This window comes from Corylus avellana, chromosome 1, assembly GCF_965113065.1.
Source record: "Corylus avellana chromosome 1, dhCorAvel1.hap1.2, whole genome shotgun sequence".
NCBI classification, from domain to species: Eukaryota; Viridiplantae; Streptophyta; class Magnoliopsida; order Fagales; family Betulaceae; genus Corylus; species Corylus avellana.
The window spans coordinates 1,402,568-1,425,972 of NC_142490.1; the positions used below are offsets into that span (position 1 = coordinate 1,402,568).

The 23,405-nt window shown below is 32.7% G+C and overlaps 3 protein-coding genes across 3 annotated transcripts; all 3 read left to right on the plus strand.

The window, feature by feature from the left end:
- Nucleotides 1-9,073: 9,073 nt before the first annotated feature.
- Nucleotides 9,074-14,431, plus strand: LOC148587839 (putative F-box/LRR-repeat protein At3g18150). The gene is made up of 4 exons (XM_088512422.1): nt 9,074-10,261; nt 10,392-10,592; nt 11,170-11,406; nt 14,321-14,431. The coding sequence occupies exons 1-4, from the start codon at nt 9,077-9,079 to the stop codon at nt 14,429-14,431; spliced, it is 1,734 nt and encodes a 577-aa protein (XP_088368548.1). The 5' UTR covers nt 9,074-9,076.
- Nucleotides 14,432-14,922: 491 nt separating this feature from the next.
- LOC148587840 (putative F-box/LRR-repeat protein At3g18150) lies at nt 14,923-17,718 on the plus strand. Its single transcript, XM_088512423.1, has 4 exons — nt 14,923-16,110; nt 16,236-16,436; nt 17,013-17,249; nt 17,608-17,718. Exons 1-4 carry the CDS (start codon nt 14,926-14,928, stop codon nt 17,716-17,718), a joined length of 1,734 nt encoding a protein of 577 aa, XP_088368549.1. The 5' UTR covers nt 14,923-14,925.
- A 3,165-nt stretch (nt 17,719-20,883) lies between these two features.
- EMB2296 (Ribosomal protein L2 family) lies at nt 20,884-22,642 on the plus strand. The gene is made up of 2 exons (XM_059584001.2): nt 20,884-21,391; nt 22,140-22,642. The coding sequence occupies exons 1-2, from the start codon at nt 20,952-20,954 to the stop codon at nt 22,480-22,482; spliced, it is 783 nt and encodes a 260-aa protein (XP_059439984.1). The 5' UTR covers nt 20,884-20,951; the 3' UTR covers nt 22,483-22,642.
- Nucleotides 22,643-23,405: the final 763 nt, after the last annotated feature.

The following is a 23,405-nucleotide window of genomic DNA, read 5'->3' on the forward strand; positions in this document are numbered from 1 at the left end:
TTTCCTCCGTGATGCGTTTTGTGTCAATTGAGAGAACTGATATAAAATGAAGAGATTCAATGATTCATGGCTACTTCCTTCGATGATATGTACTGTGTCTACCTGTGCACTTGCTTACGTGTTTGATGAAGAAGGTTTAGAATATTTCATGCAACTATTTTAGAGATCTTCAATCAGATTACAAAAAGTATAAGTCTTCCGGATATAATGGAAAAAAGTTACCAAGTCATATTGAAAAGACCGCGCAACTAACAACACCACATGCATTTGTTGCCAATTTGCCATAAATCTCGAAAATCCATGATGTTTTTGGTGTTTGAAGTTTGCACTAAATGTAAATTTCATGAAAAAAAAAAAGAAAGAAGGAAAGGTAAAACCTTATATTCTTTTCACATAACCGAATTCTTAATTTACATATGAATTTGTACTCAAAACAAAATTGACAATAAATTAATTTGCTTCCAATCAAGGCTTATATAGTATATATGTTTCCTTTCCAGTGAGACAAGCAATATTGTCAATTTGCCATTTGTCGAATACTCAAAAAGTCTTTGCTTTTTTGTTGATAAAATGTTCAATCATCCGACCCTAGGCTTTTTTTTTTTTTTTTTTTTTTTTCCAAGTATCTTAACTCTCTTTCCCTCTTTCATATATAAAAAAATAAAAAATAAAAAAATTATATACCAACTTTTAATTTTTCTTTATTCTTTAAAGATGATGTGGCATAATCCCCACCTATAGTAAAAGATCATGCCACGTAAACTTTAAAAGTAAAAATAAAAATAAAAGAACGGTGCATAATCTTAATCAAAATAATAATATAAATTGTGGTGAACATTACTTTCATGACATCTTCAATAATCACCATGATGCTGAAATAATTCAGATTACATACTCTTTTGGGGTTTACAATATATATATATATATGATATTTTATTTTATTTTATTTTATTTTTATTTTTATTTTTTAAGTTGGAAGGCTTTAAAAGTTTATTTTTGTGCTAATTTTGGGACACATTAGTTTGCTAAGTGAGCCGCTTCTCATTTCCAAAAATCTTCATTCTCTTTTCCATTCGGATCAAGAACAAAAATAATTCTCTCATAATTAGTGACAGAGAGAGAAGGGGACCGGGGTAGGCCATGGGCCCCCCCAAAAAATAAGGAAAACAAATTTTATAAGTAAAAAAAAAAATTGGCCCTATTCTTAATTTTTTTGAGCCATACCCATTAAGTTTTTTTTTAAAGTTTTTTTTTTTTTTTTTTTGGCTCTTATTTTCAAATGTCCACTTTTTTTGCCCTTACTTTCAAATGCCCACTTTTTTTGGCTCTTACGATAATCTTTAGTTCATGAAATATAACCAAACTATATATATAATGAAAAAATTCTAAAGAAAAAAAAAAAAATTTGGCTGACACCTCTCATAAAATTTTCTAGTTCCGTCCTGCCTCTAATCCTTTCTCACAATTGAGTAAAACAAAAAAAAATAAGTAAACCATCAATATATACATTACAAAATAAATAAATAAACAATATTACCCTAATATATATATATATATATATATATATATATATATATATATATATATATATATATATATTAACAAGTTCAGTAGTTTACGCCTGGTTATCATGAAATTAATTAAATGCATGCACTAGCTAGACAACATTAATTTCCACTCCCTTGGTCGTAATCATAAACAGGATTATAGAGCCCTTGCAACACGCATCCTATCAAAATTGACAAAATAGTAATCTTTAACCCCATCTTCGCATTTGGTGCACATGCAAGTGGGTCTCACAATCCCACCAGCTTTCATTAGGTAATTCTTGAATCTTAATCCCTTCTCCCTCTCACGCCAAGCATAATGTGATGGTTACCTAATTAAGCGACATATAAGTTTACATTTTTCTTCTTAAATTATTTAGAGTTACATACATATGAATGGCTCACATTGTTAATGATCAAGAGATAAATTGTAGTTATCTTATCTGAACATGACTATAATAACACTTATCTATTGAGAGCGGCATAAGAGAGCTCTAGACGGTAAGAGCCGCACTTTCAAATTCGACTGAGCCATAACTTAACTCAACCCACCAGGACATTAATAAAAAGAGTAATGCTAAGTACCATCTTTTTATCCTCCTAAAACCCTTCTAAAGCTGATGTGACTTTCAAAATTACCATTAGATCAAAATTCAAGTATGATTCATCTAAAATTTACTGATGATTTTAAAAGTCACATCAACTTTAAGAAAATTTTAGGAGGATAAAAGATAGTACCTAGTATTACTATAATAGAAATCAAAGGCGATTAATATTAATCAGACATGTGAAAATGATCTATTATAGAGATTCAAACTCGTACTCTAATACAAGTTCCGATTACTTTAGAATTTCTTTGTTAATTGTACTGTCGAGAGAAAATGATTAGGAGCTAATAATTAGCTTGCGATTAAGTTGGGGACAAAGCTCACATGTGAACAGTGTACGAAAGAGGCCATCGTCGCTGGTTGCTTTATAGTCTTCCACGTCAAGCCTTCCACGTCAAATCAATGTCGCTTTTCATTATCCTTTTACATTTTGCCCTTGTGCATTCTCTTACTCAACTCCGGGTCCTTGTCTTTTTCCATACAAAAGGTACACGGCGGCGACCAGACCTGCCTTCTTTACTTGCTGAGACCTTAATAATAGAGTGTAGAATTTGTTTGGAATTGTATTAAAAAAATTTAAAAGTATTTTTATTATTTAAAAAATTGTATTAAATAAAAATTGACATGTTTAGTAAAAATTCTAAAAAAAATATTTGTTTATGTATTTCACACTAAAATATCATAACACATTTTTGAAAAAAACTTAAAAATAATTTTAAAAATAAAATTAAAAAATTAAAAAATTAAAAGCTCTATTTCTCATTCAAATAGAAATATATTTTTAAATAGACAAACTTTTCCTTTAAATTAGATTAAAAAAAATTTATTCAAAATGACATGTATCACATTTCATGTGAAAAATATATATTTTTTAAATAACACGTAAGAAGTATATGCTTTTTGAATAAAATTTATTTCTAACTTTATATAAAAAATACGGATAATTTTTATAGAATAAGCATTTTTCTTCAACCCAATTTAACGAAATCTATATTTTTCTTAAACCGTCTACAAAATAAGGGATCACAATTATCGTTACTAAAAGTTCCTTATTTCAATGAGAAAATCTGTATTTATTTATTTTTGAAGTAGTCGCTTCTTTTCTGAATTCCGTGAAATTCGGGCTGAAATTTTCAAAAAATCTTCGACCTATTTTCTTGCGCGTGGATTTCTTTTATTTTGAAAAGATAGGAATTGATTATGGGACACCCGGGCCCTCCTAACTCCCTCTTAATTTTTGTTCGAATATATGAAGAAAAATATGAAGAATATCCTCATAAGATACGAATTGATTTCATAAATATTGACTCGGGAAAATGCTCTGATTCATGGAACTTTTTTTTACCTTCAAAATGCTCCCAAAGCTTCATCACTTGCTTAACTTATTTTTACATACTCTAGAAGAGAAATGAAAACTAAATAGATTTTTTTTTTTTTTCTTTTTCTTTCTGTTCTTCGATAAATCCATCCAATATTATATATATTATTCATAACTGTCCCACCTCTCCGATCTTTCTAGAACCCAACAAACATTTGAGGTTCTAGATTGAAGTTGAAGAATTAAAATCCCAACATGAACAAATTCATTTATAGTTTTGCATGGGTGATATTAATCATCATCGCCAGATACTTTGTTATTATTCGTCTCTTTCTAACTTTCTTGGTTCGTTAAGGTGAGTTGTAGGACATGCTTGTCCGGCTCATGCACGCAAGGAACCATTGTCTTTTCTCTTCTCTCTCTCTCATAGCTCGTGGCCGGGGCTCTCACACAACTAATATTGGGCACCAACCTTTTGTCTTTGCTAAAGAAGATGAAGAAAAATATCAAAAATGTCTCCCAAAACGAAAGCTATTAATATATATATATATATATATATATATATATATATATATATATATAACTTGCTGGGTTCATTTTCTTGGCTCCGTTAAACATTTTTGTTTTAATATTATTCATCTTATTTTTTTATTTTTCTAATATTTTATTACTTTTTACATCATATCAATTATTTTTTATTATTATTTAAATAAAAAAATTACTACAGAACAATTTTTTTTACTAAACATTATTACTTTTTCACTTTTAAAAAAAAAAAAAAAAAAAACCATTTTTACTTTTTTTTTTTTAAAAAAAATCAATAAATTTTTGTTAGTAAAATTTTTTACCATTCTTGTATTTCCTTCTAATTAAAGCAGATTTTTCAGGCAATTTCTGCAATGGGAGTATCTCTGTAATGGGCCTTTTTTGGGGGTGGGGGGGGGGGGGGGGGGGGGGAGGGGGGGTCTTCAAACATTCTGTTGGGTGTGATACATTGACCACCTCAGTCGAAAAAAGAAAAGAAAGGAGATTGATATATTTTAATACACACTGACCCTCCACCAAGAGTTTTATTTCGTTCAACTTTTTTTTTTTAATAATTAAGGAGGGTCCTTTTCACTATGTAACCAAATCAATGAGGGCAAGTAAGGAGATCATGAGAATGCTTCCCAAAAAAGATTTTGCTATATTGTGGGTGAAGGAATTTGTATTTTTGTGAATTTTCTTAACTTCTGAACTGAGTATATGTTAGTGACTGTTAGATATAATTGGGGCTATTTAATTTTGGGTCAATGGTGAGCTTCAGATGATTGAGGGCTAGGATTACTGTGAGTGAATCAGCCTCCAAATTTCCAAAATGAAGCTTTTGAGGCACAAAGACACTGTCAGCTGGACGGCAAGAAGGGCACCAAGAGCTTCACATTTGGTTGGATTGCAATGGGTCAAGATTGGATCTTGCTTGGACAATTGGGGCATGCGCATAACTAGAAATTTAGGTTTGACGAGGACAAAACTAAAAAACAAAAAACTTTTTTTTGGGGGGGGTAAAAAGTTTCCTTTTAGGGGAATATGGAAATAGAAGTTAAATCACTTGAGAATTTTTATCATTTTACCTCTCATTTCCTTCTGTAGAGTTTTTATTTGTGATTCAGGCAGCCCTCACAAAGAAGGGCCGAGTAGGTGGACTTGGACCTGCAATCCTCTATCTCTGGGGCTACCCAAATTGTGTGCAATTAAGAAAGTTCAGGCTTGAAACAGAAAAGCAAGAAGAGAGAGTTGATTTGTTAAGCAAATGATTTGGGTGCCTTGTCATACATAATAAAATTTTCATGTTAATTTTTCAATGCTATGTTCTTAATTTTTAGTTACTTCCAAAGATTCTAAATTAATCTTAGGGGATGGATAATGTAGTATGTATGTGGCGGTGGAGCTATTGATGTTGTCTCCTTGAGTTGAGTTAATTGATATTCTTAACCTAATTTTCATGTGATTTGGCTTATGAAGATAGGAAGCATCCTATTTATAGGCTAGTCTTAAATGTTGGGCCAGCTCTAAGTCATGATTCAATTAGAAAACTCGCGTTACATCCTCTATGCATTGGAATGGTCGTGTAAATGAAATGTGAGATAATTAAAAGATGATTGAAAAATGAATTAATTCTATTATTTCCATAAAGTATTTTGTGATTTCAATTGAGAGGATGATACATCATCATGTAACAACAAAAATGAGTGTTGTGGAAACATCAAATCTATCCCTTATCTAAAAAAATTCAAAATTCAAAAAAATCATGAAATAAAGAACATATCAAAAGATATAGATAAATATCTATTTTTAGAACACTCACTTTCGTTTTTTCATGTTGATGTGTCATCCTTTTAATGAAGGATACAAAAATTTTGATTTGTACTAAGGTTCCTATAAAAGTTATTCCCTTCGTAAAGTGTTTTGCTTATTTAACAAATTAAAAGTAATTAGAAGATCACTCGGAGAGTTTCATACTACTTTTATTATTATTATTATATATCCATTTGATATAATTTTTTTCATTATATTGTTCTGGTTGTCTGTAGCATGTCAAGTAACTCTTACGGAAATATAAAACCTAATAAGACTAGGGCTCACATCTTACATGAAAAATAAAATAAAGACGGAAATAAGACCAACATGGTAAAAAGACCAACCCACATAAACACCAAGGAACCTAACACAAAACATTAACCCAAATTATTAAAAACAAAAATACATAGTTCAACTAACAGTGTAGACCGCATTAGCAACCTTATTAGCAGCCTAATTCTCAATAAAAACTTTAGTTAGATTTTTAACGAGGGCCGCATGTCCATTTAAATTATGAATCCATTGTTCAAAGAGATCAACATCTTTGAAAACTTTGCCCTTCTCCTGAGAAAAAAAAAAATCCAAACAAAAAAATTTATATATATATATATTGTTTACACTTTTTAAACAAAGTTATGTAAAAGAGAAATAAAATAGACAAAACTAGTACCGCTGTTCGTTTCCAAAACTTGCCAATCGATAAGTAGATGGATTTTGCTCCAAAACAATCAAGTTTGATAATGTCCACGAAATTTCCTTCGTTAAAATGGTTAAGAAGAAAACCGTTCCCTGCCTTTGATAGAGCTATTCTCCACTTTTGATTCTTATGGCAAACACAATAATAAGGACCCTAAGGTCCCTAACACAAAATATTAACATAAATTATTAAAAATGTAAGGCTGCTAATGAGGCTCCTAACGAGATCTCTACTATTAGTTAACTAAAAGTAGAGACCTCGTTAGCAGCCTCATTAGCAGGCTCACTAGCAGCCTCATTCTTAACCTCATTACCAAACTCTTTAGCAAACTTATTAGCAGCCCCATTCTCCATAAAAACTGTAGTTAGCTTCTTAACGACAGCTCCGTTGTAATTATGCATCCATTGTTCAGAGAGATCAACATCTTCGAAGACTTCGTCTTTTTCCTAAATATAATATTTCAAACAAAATAAATTTTATATATAAAAAAATTGTTTACATTTTCGAAACAAAGTTATGGAAAATAGAAATAAAATAAACAAAACTATTACTGTTGTTATTTTCCAAAACTTGCCGGTCGAGAAGTCTATGGGTTTTGCTCCAAAACAGTCAAGTTTAATAATGTCCACAAAGCTTCTGTTCTCAAACTTGTCACGACCAAAACCGTCCCCTGCCTTTGACAGTTTGATTCTCCATTTGTGCTTCTGATGGCAACTTGGGCACTGAAAAAAATACAAATACAAATCAAACAAATGATTAAAGTAGGAAAACTACAACACATCAAACGATTAAAGTTTAATAATGTAAGCATTTATTTTTAACATGAAAGTCTTCGAATTCATAGCTAAGAGGAAAGGAGTAGGAAGTAAGAAAGTTGATTGTTTTGGAGTGGGGCGGAAGATTGATGATTTTGATACGAATAAGAAACTACTTATTTATAGTGAAGTTTGAATGATTATTTTGTTGAACAATGCATCAAATGGGTGTTTTGGTAAATGTATTTGTTGTGAGTTTTTTGTTGTTGATATTATTTCATGAAACTAAAATTTCGAATTTATTATTATTTCATGATTATTTTGAATTTCAAATATTCCTATTATCATGTTTTAATAGTCATTTATTTTAAATAAATAACTTTTTATCCGGTTATCTTGTTTTGATCTGTTATCACCACTTCATCACTATCTCCTATTATTATGTTATATGAGATCATGTGTTTTCAAGTTTCAACCGATGAGATAATGTGTTTTCAAGTTTCAACTGTTTTTTCAACGTTAGATTTTTAAAATATATGTAACCGTTATTTCAATTTTTTTTTTTTTTTTTTTTAAAAAAAAAAAAATTGCTTCTGAGATAATATGGAATTATATAGATATATATTAATTCCCAGCAGTTTTATTATTTTACAGATAATTTTATTTTCTCTCTCTTCCTCTCACGATTATTAACCGCTGTTACAAAAAAATTTCTGTTCTGGATACTATTCAGAGTTTTGCAATCTGCACACTACATCAGGCAGTATTGTATCCTGAGAATAAGATTGCTTTGATTTCCTTTTGCAAGACTTCTAATAAAAGTGGGAGGCAATGTTTATCTAAAAGAAAGAGTCACAATTGCCTTACTGTCCAGATTTCATTTACTTCTCATTCTATTTGTATTCTATGTTTATTTTTCCCTACAATTCCCACATCTAGATTTCTAACATTGTGACATAACAAGAACAGCAGTACGACGGTCACGCAATTGGAACTTACCAAGTACTGCTTTTACTTGTTCGTACAAATGGGTCTTTGATTTTTACTCAGCCTTGTGAATTTGGATGGCTTTTGAGTATTGGGTTGTTGTGAATTTATATGGGTTTTCGTTATTTGCTGCTAGTTTCCCTGCTTTTGCAGTTTTTTTTTTCTTGTTATGGGGTTGTTTCAGCAAATTGTGAATTCTCGTGATATTTGTTGAACCATTCTTCCTCCAGTAGTGACTGGATTGTTGGAGAATGCTTGGAGGTTGGGGTTGAAGACCCAGAAATGGAAACAATAATAGCTTTTGGCTACCACGGTACGAAAGTGGTTTTATTATTTTAGTAGAAAGGTAAAATTGTAAATATGTGTACATAATTAGGTAAAAGCGTCAATCGGGATTATATATATATATATATATATATATATATATATATATATATATATATATATAAAAGCGGTTTCCTATATATAAACGCACCCGTAGTAGGACTCCTATTTCGCATCTGTTTAGGAAGAGAAAGCTGGGTATGTTATATATATATATATATATACATAAGTGAAGGCCTCCTCCTTCACAAAACAACTTCACAATTTGAGTTTCCGTTGTGTCTGCTGTGATCGAAAGCCGGACAATTGCAAGCAACACGTCCAACTGCCCAACGTGGTACGCTGAAGGTAGGCGGTCTTCCAATGAATTTATTTTCTTTTACCGTTTCTTTTCTTTTTCCATTAATTGAATTTATTTGATTGGGAAGAATTAAAAATGATTGGTGTTTATTAAATTATTGTACTAGGACGTTTCTGGGAAGTTTTCAACGGATCATAAAATGGACCGGATATCTGAATTGCCGGACTCTATTCAAGAGCAAATTCTATCTTTCGTTCCCATGAAACAAATACTTCAACTTAGTATATTGTCCAAGAGATGGCAAAACGTGTGGACTTTATTCCCCATTCCAGAATTTAAGCAACCCCATTTTGTTTATAATTTGCATTTGCGAAAGGTTCCAGCCAACGAGCAAAAGCAGGAAATCCAGAGAAAGAAAGAACAGTTCAAAAATTTCGTGGAGAGAACTTTACAAAGCCGATATAGGCAAGGGCTAAGTATAAACAAGTTTAGGCTTCACATGATATTGGATGAATCAGATCGCGCTCTTGTGAATCGTTGGATTGACTATGCAATTGAATGCAATGTAAAAGAGCTGAATCTAGACGTACACATCGATCAAAAAGGGTACGAGTTTCCTACGAAGAAGTATCAAAATTATGAGTTGCCTGAGAGGGTTATCGTAGCAAAATCAATAACTGAGCTGAAACTATACAGGTGTAAGCTGAAGTCATTTTACAGTGATATTAACTTATCCTCTTTGAAGAAGTTGGTTTTGAGAATTGAGGTGGAGAACCAAATTGTCCAAACTCTAATTTCTGGTGGTCGTGATATAGAAGAGATGACATTTGAATCTTGTTATGGGTTGAAAAGTATAAAGGTATCGGGTCTTCCTAAACTCAAGGCTATTGAGCTGGTAAGAAATCCTGAACTTGAGAGTGTTGCGATTGGACCATCAAATCTTGAATCTTTACTTCTCAATCTTATGACACCATGCCAAATCAGCATAGGACAATGTGAAAATCTAAAGAAGTTAGAATTATTTTCATGCAACATAACCGACAAATGGTTGCATGACGTTCTTTCTAAACATCCACTCATTGAATGCTTGGACCTACAATCTTGCAGTATGTTGAAAAGGATTAAAATTTCAAGTCATCGCATGAAGAGTTTGACCTTTATTAGTTGCTTCAACATGGTTGAACTTGACATTGTTACTCCTAACTTGCAAATACTCGAGTATAGTGGTGAGGTTATAGCCTTTTCTAGAAATGCTTCGAGTCTATCGGAAGTTAGTCTCAGATTTTCAGACGAAAATGAGGATGCTTTGGATGTTGAAAAGATTGAATTCCTTGCAAACTTAAGTCATCCGAAACTATTAAATTGGAGAACTTTCAACGCAAAGGTATACTAGTTTAGTTTAATTTATTTGATTCTTTTTATTCAATTCGTTTCCTAGTCTATGTTACTTGTACATCAATTGTTAGCATATATTAGAAAAATCTAACACATGTTTTATTGTTTACTTTGTGAAGAGTGTGATTACTGCAAAGGAATTGAGAGAAATTCTACCATCCCCATTATATAATGTTAAGCAATTGAGGCTGAGAGCGTGTTCTCTACCTACAAGACAAATCCACGAACTTGTGGATGCCATGTTGTGGATTTGCCCTTTTCTAGAGATTCTCTTTATAGAATGGGGATACAAAGAGACAAATGACAATATATCCTTCAAGGTATTGTATATGTTCATTTCTTATTGTTTTTTTTTTTTTTTTGGCTAAATGGGGTCGGCTCTGGTGTAGTGGTTCCTCTTGCTGTTAAGGATCTTCCGGTAGATATTTTAGGTGTATTAATGGTTTGGGAATTCCATTATTGAATTGTGCATGAGTTATGCTATGACGCTTGTTATTTTATTTTATTCTATTTTTGGGGGAGGGGTTGTTGCATGGTAAGATTTTGTAATTTTTATCAAAATCTTATAAGACTAATATTTTTAGTCAAACTTGAATATTTTAATTTATTACGATCTAATTATATTTTAGCTAAAGTAAAATAGTTAATTGACAAATTTTTAAAAGAGTTGTATATTAGCCTATTCCATCTTTCCGCATTTTGGGACAATTCTTATATATTATGATGATTTGTAATTTTGCATTAACGGAATTTTTCCTAACTAAAATTCTTTGTCATTACTATTAAGTTTTCACATTCTAAATTCAGTTTGAGCACCTTTCTTTTGGGCCCAAAGTAGATTGATGTCTTCTTGTTGGCATTTCTAATAGTGTTCCTAACTGTGTGCTTATATTGCAGTTCTCATACGGAAATCCTATTGACAAATTGGAAAATCTCAATTGTTGCAAACTTCTTCCAGATCTATGTTGGCGACATTGCTTAAAGACTATCAAGATTGAAAATTTTAGAGGATCTATAGAAGAAGAGCCTCTAAACAAGTATTTTTTCGAGAATGCAGAAATATTAGAGAACCTTCATTATATGAAAGGATCTGCATTGTCTTATGATTTGATGAGATCAAGAACTGTAGAGAATGTGCGTACGGAAAGATTATAAAAATAGTATCTTTTATAGAATGAATAGTTCTTTAAATTTGTTTAGCATATTGTGACTTTTGAATGGTTTTATATAATCATTTGACTTGATTCTTCTCGTGTTTGTTTCTACTTTAAATAAATATTATAGATGATGAAATGTCTTGCTAGATTTACCTAGGCATTCATCAACTTATCATACATAATAAAATTTTCATGTTTATTTTTCAATGTAACTAGTAATACTATATATGTTCTTAATTTTTAGTTACTTCGGGAGATTCTAAATTAATCTTAGGGGATGGATAATGTAGTATGCCTGTGGTGGTGGAGCTATTGATGTTGAGTTAATTGACATTCTTAACCTAATTTTCATGTGATTTGGCTTATGAAGATAGGAACCAGCCTGTTTATAGACTAGTCTGAAATGTTGGTCTAGCGCTCTAAGTCATGATTCAATTAGAAAACTCACATTACATCCTCTATGCATTGTAACGTTCTTGTAAATGCATTGCCTTAATTCATAAATATAAGTTTAAATTGGTCAATGGTCAATTCATCTATTCACTGTGGAGATGGTTGAAAAATGAATGAATTCAATCATTTTTCTAAAGTATGTAACAACAAAAGTGAATATTGTGGAAACATCAAGTCTATCCAATATCCGAAAAATTTAAAATTCAAAAAAAATCATGGAATAGGGAACGCATCAAAAGATAATGATATATATATATATATATATATATATATATATATATCCATTCGATTCAATTTTTTCTCGTCATAATAAGTTCCGGCCACATTTCTCATAAAAAAGCTCCATCATTTTTTTATTATATTGTTCTTATTGTTTGTAGCATTATAGGATCGGATGAATATATATATATAGACAAATTTGGGCTACAAAATACTTGGGGCCGGTTAAAAGTTCTTATGTCTTCCCCATTTCCAAATCACCATCTTCAATGATAATGAAATATAATAAAAATAAGGGCAAAGTCCACCTACCCCCTCAAACTACCATTAAATTGACAATGTCTCATCTAAACTTTCAATTGTGACAATGTTCCCTCCCCCGGAAACAACCAAAACATTGTTAATGTCCCCCTAAGGCTAGCAAGAAGATAAAAATGCCCCTATATATTTCTCAATAAGACAAAAATATCCCTATAAATTCAAAAAATAAATTTTTTAATTTGTTTTTTTTTTTAAACGAAAATTTTAATTTATAAAGAAGGATTTTTTTTTTTAAACAAAATTTATTTTTTAAACAAAAATATTTAAAAAAATTTTGAAAACGAATTTTTTTAAAACAAATTTTTTTTTAAATGGAAATTTTTATTTAAAAGATACATTTTCTCTTAAACGAAAATTGTTAATTTTTTTAAAAAGACGTTTTTATTTTAAAAAGTTATAAACAAAAAAAAAATGATCATTTTTTATAACACAAAAAAATCGAAATTTTTTAAATTTTTTCTCAGTTTTTTCTAGAAGTTTTAGTATTTTTTGTTTTTATTTTATAAGGGTAGTTTCGTCATTGGGGGAACATTGACAAATTTTGGTAGTTTGGGAAGACATTGTCACAATTGAAAGTTTGAGGAGGACATTGTTAATTGGGTGATAGTTTGAGAGGGGGTATATGGATTTTTCCCTAAAAATAAAAATAAAAATAAATAAATGCCTAAAAGACGCACTTAATTAATATGGCTTTGTGAGTTTGTGTTTCCAACAACAAAGCACCTAATTGAGAGAGATGGTAAGATTTAATAGTCCATTCGGCTTGTTATTACCATAATTAATATTATTATATATTTCACTTTTAGTCACGTGTCGTCTTATTTTGGGATCAGGATTCCCTTCCATTGGAGGGAAAATTGGAGATTTTTCAATTATTCATCCTGACCGTTCAACTTTCATCCAACAGTCCACGTCATGCCACGTGTCTCACTCAATTTTAAATAATAAAATATTAATTAACTTTTTTTTAAAAATAAAAATAAAAATAAACTAATAAAAACTATGGGGTGGCCTGACCACCCCATTTTTGCCATAAGGGTGGCCGGACACCCCACCTGAGCCAGGGGGTGGCCGAAGCCACCCCGATGGCCCCTCGAGGTGGTTTGGCCACCCCCTATAGCCAGTCCCATCAAATCATAAAATTTCATTTTATGGGTTTGGCACTAGGGGGTGGCCGGACCACCCCCTAGGGCCACGGGGGTGGCTGAAGCCGCCACCAACCGGCCCTTGGGGGTGGCAGAAGCCACCCCCATGGCTCAGGTGGGGTGGTCCGGCCACCCCATAGTTTTTATTAGTTTATTTTTATTTTTTATTATTTTTAATTTTATTTAAAACAATAATTAATTAATATTTTATTATTTAAAATTGAGTGAGACGCGTGGCATGATGTGAGCTATTGGATGAAAGTTGGACGGTCAGGATGAATAATTGGAGAATCTCCAATTTGCCCTCCAATGGTTGCATGATTTTTTTTTTTTTTTTTTTTTTTTGGTCTCTGCCTCTGCCACACTGCCCTCTCGTTCACTTCTCTCCCTCCAAATCTTAGGTAAAAATCTCATCTCTGTTGGTTATTTTTCTTAAATAATTACGAAATTTTGTGCACCTTCTGTCCCCATTTTTCATTTCCTCTGATGAAATTGGCTCAATCAGCACCATTATTGAATAAGCTCAGAGACTCATAGCATATTGGGTTTTTTCTTTTTCAATATTTTTCTCATTCTCATTGTCAAGTACTTCTTTTACTTGTTTGTACAAATGGGTCTTTGATTTTTACGCAGCCTTGTGAATTTGGATGGCTTTTGAGTATTGGGTTGTTGTGAATTTATACGGGTTTTCGTTATTTGCTGCTAGTTTCCATGATTTTGCATTTTTTTTTTCTTGTTATGGGGTTGTTTCAGCAAATTGTGAATTCTCGTGATATTTGTTGGACCATTCTTCCTCCAGTAGTGACTGGATTGCTGGAGAATGCTTGGAAGTTGGGGTTGAAGACCCAGAAATGTAAACAATAATAGCTTTTGGCTACCACGGTACGAAAGTGGTTTTATTATTTTAGTAGAAAGGTAAAATTGTAAATATGCGTACATAATTAGGTAAAAGCGGGATTATATATATATATATATATATATATAAAAGCGGTTTCCTATATATAAACGCACCCGTAGTAGGACTCCTATTTCGCATCTGTTTAGGAAGAGAAAGCTGGGTATGTTATATATATATATATATACATAAGTGAAGGCCTCCTCCTTCACAAAACAACTTCACAATTTGAGTTTCCGTTGTGTCTGCTGTGATCGAAAGCCGGACAATTGCAAGCAACACGTCCAACTGCCCAACGTGGTACGCTGAAGGTAGGCGGTCTTCCAATGAATTTATTTTCTTTTACCGTTTCTTTTCTTTTTCCATTAATTGAATTTATTTGATTGGGAAGAATTAAAAATGATTGGTGTTTATTAAATTATTGTACTAGGACGTTTCTGGGAAGTTTTCAACGGATCATAAAATGGACCGGATATCTGAATTGCCGGACTCTATTCAAGAGCAAATTCTATCTTTCGTTCCCATGAAACAAATACTTCAACTTAGTATATTGTCCAAGAGATGGCAAAACGTGTGGACTTTATTCCCCATTCCAGAATTTAAGCAACCCCATTTTGTTTATAATTTGCATTTGCGAAAGGTTCCAGCCAACGAGCAAAAGCAGGAAATCCAGAGAAAGAAAGAACAGTTCAAAAATTTCGTGGAGAGAACTTTACAAAGCCGATATAGGCAAGGGCTAAGTATAAACAAGTTTAGGCTTCACATGATATTGGATGAATCAGATCGCGCTCTTGTGAATCGTTGGATTGACTATGCAATTGAATGCAATGTAAAAGAGCTGAATCTAGACGTATACATCGATCAAAAAGGGTACGAGTTTCCTACGAAGAAGTATCAAAATTATGAGTTGCCTGAGAGGGTTATCGTAGCAAAATCAATAACTGAGCTGAAACTATACAGGTGTAAGCTGAAGTCATTTTACAGTGATATTAACTTATCCTCTTTGAAGAAGTTGGTTTTGAGAATTGAGGTGGAGAACCAAATTGTCCAAACTCTAATTTCTGGTGGTCGTGATATAGAAGAGATGACATTTGAATGTTGTTATGGGTTGAAAAGTATAAAGGTATTGGGTCTTCCTAAACTCAAGGCTATTGAGCTGGTAGGAAATCCTGAACTTGAGAGTGTTGCGATTGGACCATCAAATCTTGAATCTTTACTTCTCAAGCTTACGACACCATGCCAAATCAGCATAGGACAGTGTGAAAATCTAAAGAAGTTAGAATTATTTTCATGCAACATAACCGACAAATGGTTGCATGATGTTCTTTCTAAACATCCACTCATTGAATGCTTGGACCTACAATCTTGCAGTATGTTGAAAAAGATTAAAATTTCAAGTCATCGCATGAAGAGTTTGACCTTTATTAGTTGCTTCAACATGGTTGAACTTGACATTGTTACTCCTAACTTGCAAATACTCGAGTATAGTGGTGAGGTTATATCCTTTTCTAGAAATGCTTCGAGTCTATCGGAAGTTAGTCTCAGATTTTCAGACGAAAATGAGGATGCTTTGGATGTCGAAAAGATTGAATTTCTTGCAAACTTAAGTCATCCGAAACTATTAAATTGGAGAACTTTCAATGCAAAGGTATACTAGTTTAGTTTAATTTATTTGATTCTTTTTATTCGTTTCCTAGTCTATGTTACTTGTACATCAATTGTTAGCATATATTAGAAAAATCTAACACATGTTTTATTGTTTACTTTGTGAAGAGTGTGATTACTGCAAAGGAATTGAGAGAAATCCTACCATCCCCATTATATAATGTTAAGCAATTGAGGCTGAGAGCGTGTTCTCTACCTACAAGACAAATCCACGAACTTGTGGATGCCATGTTGTGGATTTGCCCTTTTCTAGAGATTCTCTATATAGAATGGGGATACAAAGAGACAAATGACAATATATCCTTCAAGGTATTGTATATGTTCATTTCTTATTGGTTTTTTTTTTTTTTGCTAAATGGGGTCGGCTCTGGTGTAGTGGTTCCTCTTGCTGTTAAGGATCTTCCGGTAGATATTTTAGGTGTATTAATGGTTTGGGAATTCCATTATTGAATTGTGCATGAGTTATGCTATGACGCTTGTTATTTTACTTTATTCTATTTTTTGGGGAGGGGTTGTTGCATGGTAAGATTTTGTAATTTTTATCAAAATCTTATAAGACTAATATTTTTAGTCAAACTTGAATATTTTAATTTATTACGATCTAATTATATTTTAGCTAAAGTTAAATAGTTAATTGACAAATTTTTAAAAGAGTTGTATGTTAGCCTATTCCATCTTTCCGCATTTTGGGACAATTCTTATATATTATGATGATTTGTAATTTTGCATTAACGGAATTTTTCCTAACTAAAATTCTTTGTCATTACTATTAAGTTTTCACATTCAAAATTCAGTTTGAGCACCTTTCTTTGGGCCCAGGTAGATTGATGTCTTCTTGTTGGCATTTCTAATTATAGTGTTCCTAACTGTGCGCTTATATTGCAGTTCTCATACGGAAATCCTATTGACAAATTGGAAAATCTCAATTGTTGCAAACTTCTTCCAGATCTATGTTGGCGACATTGCCTAAAGACTATCAAGATTGAAAATTTTAGAGGATCTATAGAAGAAGAGCCTCTAAACAAGTATTTTTTCGAGAATGCAAAAATATTAGAGAACCTTCATTATATGAAAGGATCTGCGTTGTCTTATGATTTGATGAGATCAAGAACTGTAGAGAATGTGCGTACGGAAAGATTATAAAAATAGTATCTTTTATAGAATGAATAGTTCTTTGAATTTGTTTAGCATATTGTGACTTTTGAATGGTTTTATATAATCATTTGACTTGATTCTTCTCGTGTTTGTTTCTACTTTAAATAAATATTATAGATGATGAATTGTCTTGCTAGATTTACCTAGGCATTCATCAACTTATCATACATAATAAAATTTTCATGTTTATTTTTCAATGTAACTAGTAGTACTATATATGTTGTGAATTTATATGGGTTTTCGTTATTTGCTGTTAGTTTCCATGCTTTTGAATTTTTTTTTTCTTGTGGTTATAATATCACCTGCTCTTATGGGGTTGTTTAAGCAAATTGTGGATTCTCGTGATATTTGTTGGACCATTCTTCCTCCAGTAGTGACTGGATTGTTGGAGAGTGCTTGGAGGTTGGGGTTGAAGACCCAGAAATGGAAACAATAATAGCTTTTGGCTACCAGTTTACGAATGTGGCAACGTTGGTTTATTTTATTATTTTAGTAGGAAGGTAAAATTGTAAATATGCGTACATGATTAGGTAAAAGCGTCAATCGGGATGATATATATATTTATTATTATTTAATTAAGCGGTTTCCTATATATGAAAGCCTTCATTTTTTATTTTTTTTTGACATGTTCGCACAAGAGGGGGGAGGGGGATTCGAACTAGTGACCTCCGCTTCATTAAGCGTGGTCCAAGCCGATTGAGCTACCTCTTGGGAAGGGTGAGTCTGAAAGTTGATTGTTTGGGAGTGGGGAGAAAGATTGATGGTTTAATACAAATAAGAAACTGCTTGCTTATTTATAGTCAAGTTTGAATGATCATTTTGTTAAACAATGCATGCTATAAAAAGATTTAAAGAATATTAGTATGTTATTTACACAAAAGTTGCATGACATATTCAAAAATGAACAATGCATGCTGTTAACAAACAATGCATGAACTATATTGTTACAAACCTAAGTTTATCTCCTTTTTAATTAAACGGCAAGATAATTTCTATCTAACGAAAATGAGATAATTAAATAAATCAAGATGGTATAAAACTTAAATTAGTAGTTAAAATTTTATAACTCACAAAAAAAAAAAAAAAACAAAAAAACAAAAACAAAAAACAAAATGTTACGAAGTTAAGTTTGCAACAAGATAATTTAGATTGCTAATTTAGATTAATTTGGCTCACATAGCAGCCAACTTATTAGGAAAATGTGACGTTAACAGCGTCACTAGGAGGCTACTTCTTAACCTCATTAGCAAACTCTTTTGCTGCCTCATTGGGAACTGTATTAGCAGCCCCATTTTCAATAAAAACTGCCGTTAGCTTCTTAACGATGGCTGCCTTTCCGTTGTAATTATGCATCCATTGTTCAGAGAGATCAACATCTTCGAAAACTTCGTCGTTTTCCTAAATATAATATTTCAAACAAAATAAATTATATATATAAAAAAATTGTTTACATTTTCGAAACAAAGTTATGGAAAATAGAAATAAAATAAACAAAACTAATACCGTTGTTATTTTCCAAAACTTGCCGGTCGAGAAGTCTATGGGTTTTGCTCCAAAACACTCAAGTTTAATAATGTCTACGAAGCTCTTGCTCGTAAAATTGTCACGACAAAAACCAGCGTTCTTTGCCTTTGACAGAACAAATCTCCATTTGTGCTTCTGATGGCAACTTGGGCACTAACAAAAACACAAATACAAATCAAACAAATGATTAAAGTAGGAAAACTACAACAAATCAAAAACTAACATAAATAAAATAAAACAAACCTTCTGCTTAAAGGTTGACCCTAGGCAACCACTCACATAATCCATCTTCTGGCATTTCTCACATTGTACCTAAAAATTAAACCATTTCTTCATGTGTATATATTTTACAAAACAAAAACTATATTTAAAAATATAGTAAAGAATGAAAAGAGAATCGAACTTTGAAATTGTAAATTTGTCCGGTACGGTCAGTGAGTTCAAGAACTTTGACAAAATCGATATAAGCATTTATTTTTAACATGAAAGTCTTGGAATTCATAGCTAAGAGGAAAGGGAGTAGGGAGTAAGAAAGTTGATTGTTTTGGAGTGGGGTGGAAGATTGATGGCTTTGATAGGAATAAGAAACTACTTATTTATAGTGAAAAATAAGTAAAGTTTGAATGATCCATTCGTTGAACAACGCATCAAATGTGTGTGTTGGTAAATGTATTTGTTGTGATCATTATGCATCAAATGGTCGTGTTGGTAAATCTATTTGTTTGGTAAATGTATTTGATCATTATCACAATTTTGCAGTTTTTCCTCACCTAAAATTCTAATTCCAAGGTCCCTCGATTGGGTTGCTTGATGAACCCGTCCAATGTATAAGAGACTCTTTGATCACCACAAGGGGGAGGATGTGATTAATATCTTCTGGACATTATTGAATAAAAGATTTTATATTGTTTTTCAGTAAGGTATACAATCGGTGTGAGGAATATTATTGGTTAAGAAAGTTTCTATAGCTCAAAGGGAGGGCAACTGCTGCAAGGAGGCTTAAAAGAAAAGAGATCAAAATCAAATACACATCCAAAACTAAAGGACGGAACTATATGGGGCAGGGCCATGACCCCTAGTTTCGAATATATAGTTAAAATATATATTTGAAATATTTATATAAAAAAAATGGGTAAAGTGTACGTACCCCTTAAACTACCACCAAATTGACAATGTCCTCCCAAACTTTCAATTGTGACAATGTCTGCTCAAACTACAAAAGCATTGTTAATGTCCCCCTAAGGCTAACAAAAAGATAAAAATATATTTCTCAGTAAGACAAAAATATTCCTATAAATTCGAAAAAAAAAAAAAAAAAAAAAAAAACTATTAATTTTTTTGGTAAAGTCTACTTAACTTCCTCAAACTACCACTCCAATAACAATTTACCATTCAAACTATCAATTGCCACAATTTACCCCTCAAACTATCAAAACAATGACAATGTACCCCCCAATACTAGCAAAGTGGCGAAATTACCCCTATATAATTTTCAATAAGACAAAAATACCCTAAAAATTTTGAAACAAAAAATAAATTTTAGTATTTTTGTTTTTATTTTAGTAAGGGTAGTTTCATCATTTTGTTAAAAATAGGGTTACATTGTCATTGTTTTGGTAGCTTTACTAGTTTATGGGAGTAAATTGTCGCAATTAATAGTTTGAGGAGTAGATTATCATTAAGGTAGTAGTTTGAAGGGGTTAAGTAGACTTTACCCTATTTTTAAAAAAAACGATTTTTTTTATTAATTTTTTGAAAATGAAAATTTTTAATTTTTTTTAAATGGAAATTTTATTATATATATATAAAATCCAAATTTTCAATTTTTATAAAATCGATTTTTTTTTCTTATAAAAAATGAATTTTTTAAAAAAATTTGGCCACTCCTTAGACTTTTTATTTATTTATTTATTTATAATTTTAGTTTTAGTTTTTTTTTTTAGAAGTTATAGTATTTTTTTGTTTTGTTTTTATTTTATTAAGGGTAGTTTTGTCATTGGGGAACATTGACAAAACCCTACAACTCTACAGAAACGATGTCGTTTGCCCTCACAACCCACCTATATATTCAACTCCAAACCCTAGTCCCCATTTGTATCCCCTTCCCCAAATCCCCGCCGCTACACCACCAGAGCTTGCTCACCAATGGGTCGTGTCATTCGTGCTCAGCGTAAGGGTGCGGGGTCTGTCTTCAAGTCCCACACCCACCACCGCAAGGGCCCGGCCCGCTTCCGCAGCCTCGACTTCGGGGAGCGAAACGGCTACCTCAAGGGAGTGATCACAGAGATTGTGCACGACCCGGGCCGCGGAGCCCCGCTCGCTCGCGTCACCTTCCGTCACCCCTTTCGCTACAAGAAGCAAAACGAGCTTTTCGTCGCTGCCGAGGGCATGTACACCGGCCAGTTCGTGTACTGCGGGAGAAAGGCCAATCTCATGGTCGGAAACGTCTTGCCTCTCAGATCCATTCCCGAAGGAGCTGTGGTATGCAACGTTGAGCACCACGTTGGGGACCGTGGGGTCTTTGCCAGGTGCTCTGGGGATTACGCTATTGTTATCAGCCACAACCCTGATAACGACACCACCAGGTCTTTTTCTCTCTCTTATTGATTTATAGTTGTGGAATCTGTGGATTGATTCTGTTGATTTGATCTGTATGAATCTTGATGATTTGGGTATTGGGTATTAGCGTTGTTGTGGCATGAATTGCTTTAGCTATATGTATCTGTAGTTTCTGCGAATGCTCTTGCTGCTTGGGAAGGTACAAAATATATACAATCTCCTTCTGTTTAGTCTGTTATCTGCTGTTTAGTTACGTTTACTACTATGGCTGGTGTTTGATGCGCTGAGCTCTTTGAAATTCAATGCACAGATTTTACAACTTGCAATTTGGTGTTTCTGTAAATGCTTGTGATTAGTGTGATTGGTTCAAGAGATTGTAGGGAAGCAAAGGGTATTGGAATCGTAGGTGTACCACTTCAGTCCCATATTTTTATAAGATGCTGAGCGATTTTTTCCCTCCATCTTGTTGCGATGATTGAATGCTACTAATTTGCAAACTGGGATTATGTATTTGTCATCTTCTCTTCATAGACTATGTTTTTCCCGATTCCTGATGAGTTCTTATATTGTTGTACCATAAATATTGAGATGCATTTTCTAGTGGTTATGGACGTGTATATGTCTTATCCTGGCTTTCTGTAGTTCCATGTTTTTTACTTAATTTTTTTTTGAAGTCTGAGGTTGATATAGTGGCTTGCTTAGCTGACAACATAGTTGTCTATATTTCATTATCGATTTCATTATCATTGGTTGTTTATTTATTCATTTTAACAGGGTCAAGCTCCCATCCGGTGCGAAGAAAATTTGTCCAAGCGGCTGCCGAGCTATGATCGGGCAGGTAGCAGGTGGAGGGAGAACTGAGAAGCCCCTTCTTAAGGCTGGTAATGCTTACCACAAGTTCAGAGTGAAGAGAAACTGCTGGCCTAAGGTACGTGGTGTGGCAATGAACCCAGTGGAGCATCCTCACGGAGGAGGTAATCACCAGCATATTGGACATGCTAGCACTGTCAGGCGTGATGCACCTCCTGGTCAAAAGGTTGGTCTTATTGCTGCAAGGAGGACCGGTCGGCTCAGAGGACAGGCTGCTGCTACTGCTGCTAAAGCTGATAAGGCTTAAGAAATTTAGTCTGATAAGAGAATCTACATTTTACTTGATTGTGTGTTCGAGATCTTCTGCATCTTGCCTTCATAGATTAATATTCAGATGGTGAACTTTGTTGAAGGAATTTTGTTTGGATTGTCGTAATGTTTTATTAATGACGTTTGGTTTTTATTCATTCTCGAAATTAGTAAAAGAAAAATGCGAATTTCTGATGAATAGATGATGGGAGTCTCATCCCATCATTGTGAGATCTGCATAACTTTTTACAGTTAAAATGGTTCCCCCAGAAACTCCAGGATATACTGTATCGTTTTTAAGTACATAATATTCCCTGGGTTAGGGAATACTAGGGGTGTTAAATTCTTGGAGGGTCGGGTTTGGGTCTTGTTAAGGTACTCTCGTTTAATTAAAATCGGGGAATATGCTCTGAAATTAAGGGCAGTTCATATGCAATGCAGCATTTATCTTGGTCATTTACCTGCAAAATTTTATCATGAATTTTGGAACAAGCGACAAACTTAGAAGAAAAAGGGAAAGGGAAGAGGAAGAAGGGTAGAAAAGATAAACAAAGAAGATCGTAAATCATATGAAGTCAACTGATAATTGGGAAGAGGCTAAGCTGTATGGTGAAGAGTAATTCATTGTAACATCTAATAGACCAAGTAAACCAAACAGGGGCCAAACAAAAACGAAAGTTACTAAATAGGAAAGTGAAGCTCTTTGTCTCTGCCATCATAGGATGGGGTGGAAAATTTTTAAGCTGTCAAGAACACTACGGCATGCAGGCTTACAAAAAGGGATCGTGATTAACTATAACTTTGGAGATGTTCAATCATGTAAATATATTCCCAAATCCAAATAATTGTTTTCAACTAAATTGTGTGAATATTACCTCATTAGTATTTACTATTTTTATCCACTTAATATTTATCGTTTCA